At 33.5% G+C, this 8,842-nt stretch overlaps 1 protein-coding gene and 1 long non-coding RNA gene across 5 annotated transcripts; both read right to left on the reverse strand.

The window, feature by feature from the left end:
* Window positions 1–612: 612 nt before the first annotated feature.
* LOC108562349 lies at window positions 613–1,622 on the reverse strand. Of its 2 annotated transcripts, XR_001891057.1 has the most exons (5): window positions 1,524–1,622; window positions 1,329–1,467; window positions 980–1,259; window positions 839–917; window positions 613–783 (listed from the first exon to the last, which is right to left on the reverse strand). It is a non-coding gene; the product is annotated as an uncharacterized LOC108562349 (long non-coding RNA). The 2 variants fall into 2 exon arrangements; XR_001891056.1 differs by having other exon boundaries at window positions 613–917.
* A 1,229-nt stretch (window positions 1,623–2,851) lies between these two features.
* Window positions 2,852–8,379, reverse strand: LOC108562350 (midnolin-A). Of its 3 annotated transcripts, XM_017920644.1 has the most exons (5): window positions 8,288–8,379; window positions 7,535–8,121; window positions 7,377–7,464; window positions 3,523–3,850; window positions 2,852–3,448 (listed from the first exon to the last, which is right to left on the reverse strand). In XM_017920644.1, the coding sequence occupies exons 2-5, from the start codon at window positions 7,738–7,740 to the stop codon at window positions 3,081–3,083; spliced, it is 990 nt and encodes a 329-aa protein (XP_017776133.1). In that variant the 5' UTR covers window positions 7,741–8,121; window positions 8,288–8,379; the 3' UTR covers window positions 2,852–3,080. The 3 variants fall into 3 exon arrangements, with proteins under 3 accessions (XP_017776133.1, XP_017776134.1, XP_017776132.1); XM_017920645.1 differs by having other exon boundaries at window positions 3,550–3,850; window positions 7,535–8,304; XM_017920643.1 differs by having other exon boundaries at window positions 7,535–8,304.
* Between the last annotated feature and the right edge of the window lie 463 nt (window positions 8,380–8,842).

An 8,842-nucleotide genomic window follows, 5' to 3' on the forward strand; every position in this document is an offset into this window, starting at 1 on the left:
ATATAACTTGGTCCCCCTGGTTGTACCTGTCTCTCAGAAAAGCTGTCTAATCTCGAAGGCAGGAGACTTCATCCTTCATAGCCTTTGGAACCCTTCTAGTTTAGAATAAATATTATTCTTGGAAGATTTGACCTACAACCAAACTAAATACTATCCATATCAACCAATTGCTCGGCACATAGTAAATTCAAATAACAAATTATTACACAAAAAGAAAAGTAGAAAGTATGATATGAAGGAACTTGAAAGATTGAAGAACAGTTGCTGATTTTTCCTGCAAAAAGAAAACCTTTTTATTGTACAAATGCTTTCTTTGTGGAATACAATCTTAGATAGGACACCCTTCATATTCATTCATGCAATCATTTCTTCTTGAAATAAAAACCTACATATTCATATTCCCAATTTTTCAGGATAAATCGAATATCATTAGATTAATGATAATTACAGAACAGTCTTTTGTGATAACAATCGATAAATTATATTATTAATAACAATTTATTCACAAATTTTCAAAAATATTTTTTTTTTTATAATTACATAAGAATACTTTCAATAGACAACATTCTTGATCATTTATGTAATCTTTATTAATAATATAAATAAAATATATTCTCATTTCATGACATTTATTTTATTATTTCGAATACTACATTGTGTATAAATCATACATAAATAGTGTTCCAATATTCACCCTCCAGTTTTCCATATAAATTGCCAATCAATGTAAATATTAATTTCAAAAAATATTAAATTCGAACCATATTTTCTTGTTTTCTCTCTCTGAAATCAAACATTGTATAGATCTTTATATTGTCTTCTGTTTTCAGTTAATTACTTATTTTCAGCCTTCCTTGTTGTTGGCTTTTGGCACTTTTGAATCAGAACATATTGATGTCGAAGATGAAATGGAATACCTAAAAAAAATAATGGACATTGTAGTTTTAAGTGGTATAAATAGAATTGATCTAGTACATACGTTTAGTGAAATACTTGCCAAGAAAACTGGATACGCTTCATTGTTCGCTTAAATAGGTCAACCAAGGAAAACGTCCATCATGTATGTATGATGGACACGTATTTGGGATACAGAGTACATGGGGCTTTCCTAATGACTACTGAACAGAGGACATGTATGTATGTTCTGTTAACGACATCGAGGATATATGTGACACCAAACATGTATTAGCTTTAATTGCATCATCCTTAGAAACCCTTCACCATTGGTCCGCCAAGAGTGTGGGCCGGGATGACCACCTCTGATTACAATAGATTAACTAATGTCCTTTTTGTATTCTTTAATCTGTTTTCATTTTAACGGCCCTTACCGGCTGTCGGGTCACAGTTGCAGAAGCATTCCATCACGCAATTGAAGCCCCAAACCTTAGGGCCGGGACATAAGATGTTGCAGAATGTGAAGTAGAAGGCGCACAAATCAATCGAGTATTCCATTTTCTCGCCGACTTTCTGTGAGAAAAGTCTTTAATCAACGATTTTGCAACATAAAATGATTACTGGTTTACCTATGGAATTGAAGATGATTCAATGAAGGGCGTTGATAGATGTGCAGTTGCATCTACTGGTAGAGAAACAAATATGTCCAGGTAAAATCAATAAACGAGAACATGCTCAGTTCAGACCATTCGAATTAAATTTCCCTTCAAAAATAACCATTTCATGTATTTCCTTCTTCATTTAACTCTAAATCTCTTTCACAGCATTAAATAAAAGAATACGAATTTAAATTGTTATATTAAAAGATTTAATATTACTTTAAAAAAAATACTCAAATTGCATTATGTAAAAGATACTATGTGACAAGCTAAGTGAAACTGCATTTTTAGGTAATTAATTGAAAAGAAATATTCAATCTTTATTTACAACTGCAGTTTGAAACTTGTGCACTTAAATTACACACGAACTGAAAAAAATAAATAAACGTGGAGTGAAATTTGAAAAAAGGGGTTTTCAATTTCTCGAATTTTTTTTTGTTAAATATTTTCACATTTTTATTATAAATTGTTTAAATACAAATATGAAAATTCTCATCTTTTCTTTATATCGTATATATATACTTTTTTTTTAATATGCCAGATTTTCAATCTGAAATGATTTTTCAAATCACTTACGTGTGTACACCTAATGGAATTTATCAAATAAAATTTACAATGGATACAGCACCTCCTTATTCAATCAATCTTTTTTTCGGATCACTACTATATCGAATTTCAACTTGCATGGATCACTTACAAATCTGAACGCAATCTAAAGTCACGTTATATCTTAAGTACGGATAATGAACATTCAACATGCTCAGTATTCTAAATTGAATGCAAGAGATACAAAAAATACGAACAACAAAAAGAAACAAAACACGAATTGTTGTTAGTTAATAATTTCTTGTCCTTTCCTGGTTTTTAATATATCAATATGTATATACAATTTATTCGAATGCTAGCACCTACAGTTAGGTCTTCAATTTATTGATAATTCTCTCTCCGACTTAACACATCAATGTTGATTATGCGCAATAATGTCTCGTACACACAGCGCGTCTCAAACGAGTCGTATGCATACTTCGAGTCTTCATTAATATATAGTATTGGAATATAGTGAACATTGCTTTAGATTTTTTTTAAGTATATTGAATACGCATTTTAAAGAATAACGTATCGGAAATAATTTTATTTGCTTCGAACGCCCGAGGAGAAATATTTTAATAACTATCTAGCCTTTTGTTAGCGTTTAAATAACATCTATTAATCGATGAGATTCCTAATATATCAAAACATGCATGCGTTTTCCTTGAGACGCGCTGTACAATTATATTCAAATTTGTAATACAAACATATAAAGTAAATTATTGAAATGTGTATTTCTTCTGTTTAATGCTAAATCATTAATAAACTTACACTAGAATTAAAAATAAAAATAATTAAGGGATAGAAAAATATAAGGGGGGAGAAAACGGGGGTATAATCGACAGTTTGGGAATCTGTCGAAGCTTGTGGTCTGGGGGGAAACAAGTTAGAAATGCACATGTAAGTAGATAATAAAACTATATACAAGGAGTGTGTAATTTATGCAGTAACAGTGTCTGTGTTATCACTTTGAGGCAGGGAATAGGGTTTCTGCTTGCGCTGGCGTCTGCGCTCCCTTCTCTCGCCCATGACCAGTCTTAGCTGCTCCAGCTTGCCCCTGGTGCGGAGGTTCTGATCCTCGCTGCAGGTTGAGGGAGCTGGCTCTTCGTCCTGCTCGATGACGGAAGATGTGGAGGACGCTTCGTCGACGCTCCGTCTTACGCGACGGAGGTCCGGCGCCGAGCACAGGAGATCATTAAGGATGTGCACGATGGTCGCGACGTCGCGTCTAGGTCTGCCTTTTGGATCCTGCAGTGCCGGATTTAGGGCGCCGCTGAACGTGCCCGAGTATACACTGCTTCTGCGACCTGCAAAGCAAAAACAAATCAATCAATAAATCCTTCGGTTTGCAGCCACCAAAGGCTGTTCTTGTAATATCTACTATGATCGTGTCTTCTTTGATGCTTACGTTGCCTCGGACTGTCATCGCCTCTGCCTGAGAAGACATCTGCTGACAGTCGTCGGAGCGTGTGCTGAAGGTTCCTGGACGCCTGTATAAGGCTAGGGGGACGCGAGGGTTGTGGGCTGCCCGGAGGCTGTGGCGGCGGCTTTGCTCCCGAAACGGTGCTCAGCTGCAGTTGGATCAGCATCATGTGATCTCCCAGACGCATGCTAAGGTTCAACGGCGCTTTGCCGCATAGGAACTCGTTTACCTGTGTGTCGTTCAGCGACTCCAAAGCCTGCATTATGCCCACCTCCGGACGTTGGGTCTATAAACAAAAAATCAAAACATTCAATCAATTGATACACACAAAATCAATCTACAAGTAGCATTTCTCTACATTTTAACTATAACATACTTATTTATAGTTGTGCGACCCAATTGTTTGCAATACAAAATTGTTGACGCTTTGACACAAGGAGACAGCTGTTATTTCACGACCCATAGGTTAATAATTAATAGGTTAATGCCATGATACTCATATACAAGATAGATAGTTAAGAAAATAAAATATATAAATATGTAATGCATCAATAAGTAATGATATATAATTCTTAAAATTAGCAGTTTTATGATGAGTCTTGGTATATTATTACTAAATCTTTATCAATTTAATTTTCGTTATAAGCGACCGAAACAGAATCAATTTTCTAAAAAAGGAAGCTTATAAACATTGTCAATTATAACAACTAATGGGAATATTTTTTATTGGATGTTCATAACTAAAAATATATATATCACATTTTGATAAAAAATAAGCAACATTTCAAGCATTCCAGGTGCCTATAAAACTATGGTATTATTGAACGTTTGTATCACATTTATTTGAAACAAACATTCGAATTATCAAATATAAATATTCAGGAAAGAAAGGACCTACTGTATAATCAACAATGTTATAATTGCCACATTCACTGATGATTCATCACTTTTGGTGTGAGAGTAATAATGACAAACATAAAGGGTGTCCCAAAATTAACGCAAGATTTGAATTAAATAGAAAACACAGTTGTTAGCTTTCGGATTGTGATTTTGTGATAAAAACTGTGTTTTCTATTTAATTCAAATCTTGCGTTAATTTTGGGACACCCTTTATAAAGACTGTATAAATTTTAAATATTTTTGATGATTATTAAGATGAATATTGGAAACATCAGATCATAATAATACTAGTTTAGACAAATGGCATCTAACCCCTTAGTATTAGTTAGTATTTAGTCAGTTATAAAATTTATTATTGAAATAAAATATTTCAATTAAAAATAAAATAAACTTCCCAAGAAACTTCAATTTGACGCTTATAACGAAATATTATGCAGATAGACATAGACTGTAATAAATCTCTATAAAACTGATTCATAATAGTACCAAAATTCGTATTCCATTATATCCATTATAATCCTTATATTTAGTGTATAGTTTAAATTATTAACTTTGTAAATATAATAACGTAAAAATTGTATAATAGTGTAAAAATTGTATATAAATAATAAAAAATTAAATGAAATATTTTTGTTTCATCTATAATTATTGATAAACAACATACAAATGTTAATTGAATTATGTTTCATTTCACCTTGTGATTGCACTTCACGTACACATTACAAACAATGACCCACGCCACGATTTGAAAGAGCAACAATAACTAATTTGTTGTCGCAATTCATCCCTCAAATAGACGTTACAATTTGTTAATAGTAAACACAAATAAATGATTGGAACATGACTCCTTACTAACATCTGACTAATTTAATTTCCCATCGGACAAGCCTTACAAATCGTAGAGATTATTTGACGTCAGGTTTCCCCGAGTAATGAATCAATTAGATACAAAAAAAATCAAAGATTTCCCATTTTTCCATTTGAGAAATATCTATATACAATACATATATATTTGTGGATACTTATCCAAACAATAACTGTGCCAACTTTATATTTATACACGCGAGCAGGTTAAGAGGTTAAACCTGTTTTCTCACAATTTGCAAACAACAAAATCTCATTGTTTCCTGTATAGATGATAATCGATTTCAACCATCATTACCGACAGAAGTGCATTTTTTATTGTGAATCAACAAAACGAGTATAATATTAAGTTTCATTATATTTCAAAATATTTCATCAATATAAAACACGTTGGTTTCAGATAAGCAATAAAATACTACAAAGCTTCGCGATGATTCAAAGGTTTAATCAATGATAACCAATATTTACTACTACCGACGTCACAAAATAACATGCAAAATATTATATTTATTAACATTTTCCTTAAATAATAAAAAAAAATAGCACATATTGTGTTGATTATTAAACGTAAAATATTCAAACAATAAAATGTTTAAATCTCCCATAAACAATGTTTTCCTATTAATATAAAATTATTCAGAAGAATTGTTGTTTTTTTTTAACAAGGAATTAAGCGCAGAAACATACAGAAACGTACATCGTAGCTAGTACAAACAAACAATATAATTTAAAACAGCGCACGAATTTGTCGTTTTCTAATTAAACATTATGCAATCGCGGAAAGAATCACACGTATACATTTCTTTCCGTGTCATCTATGAAGAAGTGATGTCTTCATAAACCTCAACACCTATGATTTGACATTGTAATATTCTTTAATAATCGGTGAGTGAAGAAATATTGTTAACACTTTTGTTTAATTATATAGCCTGCATCAGATATATGTAAATGTGTTAATAAGGATGACCTTAGAAAACCATAGATTTCCACAATTTGTGCGAAGAAATGCGTTCAAGGAAAAAGATAGGAGTAAAAACGACAAGTCTTGTTTTCTAACCATAATTCAACTAACTATACCCTCGTCGAGATGACAAACAAAAATGACAAGCAAGGGTCTACAGTGACCATAGAAAGGTAAAACTACCTTTAAAAAAAACATTTATATTTAGAGTCCAATATTTAACACGCAGAAATATTTTGGAATAATCTAAAATAAACAACTTTCCGACTTTTATTGGTATTAAATACTAATCACGGAGACGATCAAGTGGTGCAACAGATCCAGCCGGAAGGAAAAAAAAATAAATAAACGAGAGAATGAGAATTTCGAGAATGCCAGGTTCGTAGCTGTGTAAATAAACTGGAGTAGCAGCAGAAATGCAATCCACGAATTGCAATTGCGTCAGAAATTATACAAGCTGGTCAACCCAGAATAGATTTTTTCAATGCATAATGAAAATGTGATCATAAAAACGACAACTATTGAATACATAATATTTTTGAAAGCTTAATAATACTTATTTTTACGTATATAAACTACGCTTGTTTTTGCTGTGATTAAAAATGCATTATTATTTTGTTCAATATGGAAAAATTATAATTGATAATATGTGTAAGCTTATTTTTTTTCCACAATTTTATGTAATATTTAGTTGAGATTAGTTAGTTGTTACATAGATAGTAATGAAAATAATAAAAATGCTTTAGTGGATTGATGTTATTTTGTATACATCATATTACTAATTGATTTAAACTTAATTTGGGTGGGTGATTGTAGGTCAATCTTGTATTATAGAGGCAATTGCTTCCTTAGATAATTAGTTCAATCATTAAAATAGATGGGGTTGATGTATAAGCATAATGACGCTTTATAAATAATAGGAAGTGAAATAATAAAAAAGAATAAAAATGTGTTTATGGTTGAAGTAAATAGTTTCAAAGAGCAAACAATTAATATGATGCAAAGAAGGCTTGTGAAGGTGAAAACCAGATTGGTTCCCTATTGATTTTAATTAAATTGATGCAATGATGCTAATGGTAGTACTTACAACAAGTCCAGTCTCTACATTGGGCAGTAATGTGACTTTGGAACCATCGGCCACACCATGCTGTGTCAGATTGCCCTCTTGGAGTTGCCTGTGGATAGATGCAAAAAGTAATTAATGAGTAAAAAGCATGGGGAGAGGGCTTGGTGCGAAACACTCACTTGTCCCTGAAGAGTAGGCAGAGCCTGTCCCGTGGGACTTTGAGCTTCTTCGATACCAACTTCTTCAGATTATCTACTGTGATGTCTGGGTCAACAGTGAGGAAGAAATCACCCCCAGTTGTGGGGCTGATATGGATGGAGATCTGTGTATGTGGGCCACACCCCTGAGAAATGGGGTTAGAGCTTGATTCTGCACTGTCTTCCATCTTATAGAGTCAATTCGTCAGTTGCGGGCCGATTGCTAGGGGTCACACACACAAAACGACAACTCCAGCGGTTCCGAAGTACGCCCGAAACAACATCTCATCACCGTGAAGAGGGAAAAAAAAGGGCAGCAGCTGAAGGAATTCGTGGACAATCACAGGAACAAAAAAAACACACACTTACACTTGCACACCGACACGTACTTGCAGATGTATAAGTGCATATATGTATACATATATATATATATATATACCTACATAGAGTTCGCACTATATACTAAATTACGGTACTGTGGGTGACTGTGGGCTCCGGATTCTGACAGCTTCGCTTGCGCTTGGAGAAGTAGGGAGCTACACAAAGATCTCGCTCGTCTTGGTGGTTGCCTATTGATCAGTTCAATATTCCCGATACACGGCAGAAAAAAAAGAAGAGTGAAAAGGAAGCGAATGGAATAATGCACACTGCAGGTTTCACTCCATTGTGCAACGAAATTTCACAAATTTACTCAACGCACTTCGCGGATTTTCGCATAATCATTTATCTATCTACCTTCTGTTTGCTTCAGAGGATGGTCATCAAACAAGGCTCGTCTGGCTTTTTCCGGCAGTGGGGAGCGAAAGGGGGAGGGCGCGCATCCAAATTACCATCAAACAACTGGATTAAGCCCTCCTACACGTACATATAGGGTCAATACTGTACACCCTGCATCATCGTTATGACCATCCACATGGCAACACATTACCCCTGCAAAATAAGGAACCAAACTATCTGTACCACTACGGCATTCTCTTTATTACGAAAAACTTACTCGTTTGCAGAACTCATTAGCACAACCTCAATTCCACGAAGTCTAAATAAACTGCATGCACTAAAAGTTACAGGTTCATTAGTCAAGCATACATTGACATGTGAGAAACACTCATACCTTGCATTTTATCCATGAATCGTTAAAACAATTGTATTCAATATTTATTTACAGCATATCCCATTTGTCTATAACTAATAAAGCAATAAACTATAACTGGAAACTAATAGAAACTTACCGAGCCTAATAAATAACTGTCCGCAATGTTTTTTTCTATTAGTTTATTGATTATACTTTTC

The sequence above is a fragment of the Nicrophorus vespilloides genome, unplaced genomic scaffold (genome assembly GCF_001412225.1).
Source record: "Nicrophorus vespilloides isolate i.1.1-1 unplaced genomic scaffold, Nicve_v1.0, whole genome shotgun sequence".
Lineage (NCBI taxonomy): Eukaryota > Metazoa > Arthropoda > Insecta > Coleoptera > Silphidae > Nicrophorus > Nicrophorus vespilloides.

What these genes read in the sequence shown, in the direction of transcription:
- LOC108562350 (XM_017920644.1), bottom strand. Translation starts at nt 7,740, where the DNA reads ATGGAAGACAGTGCAGAATCAAGCTCTAACCCCATTTCTCAGGGGTGT. An exon ending in TGCCTACTCTTCAGGGACAA is followed by an intron (nt 7,465 to 7,534) that starts GTGAGTGTTTCG and finishes ATCTATCCACAG; the next exon opens with GCAACTCCAAGAGGGCAATC. An exon ending in ATGTAGAGACTGGACTTGTT is followed by an intron (nt 3,851 to 7,376) that starts GTAAGTACTACC and finishes TTTTGTTTATAG; the next exon opens with ACCCAACGTCCGGAGGTGGG.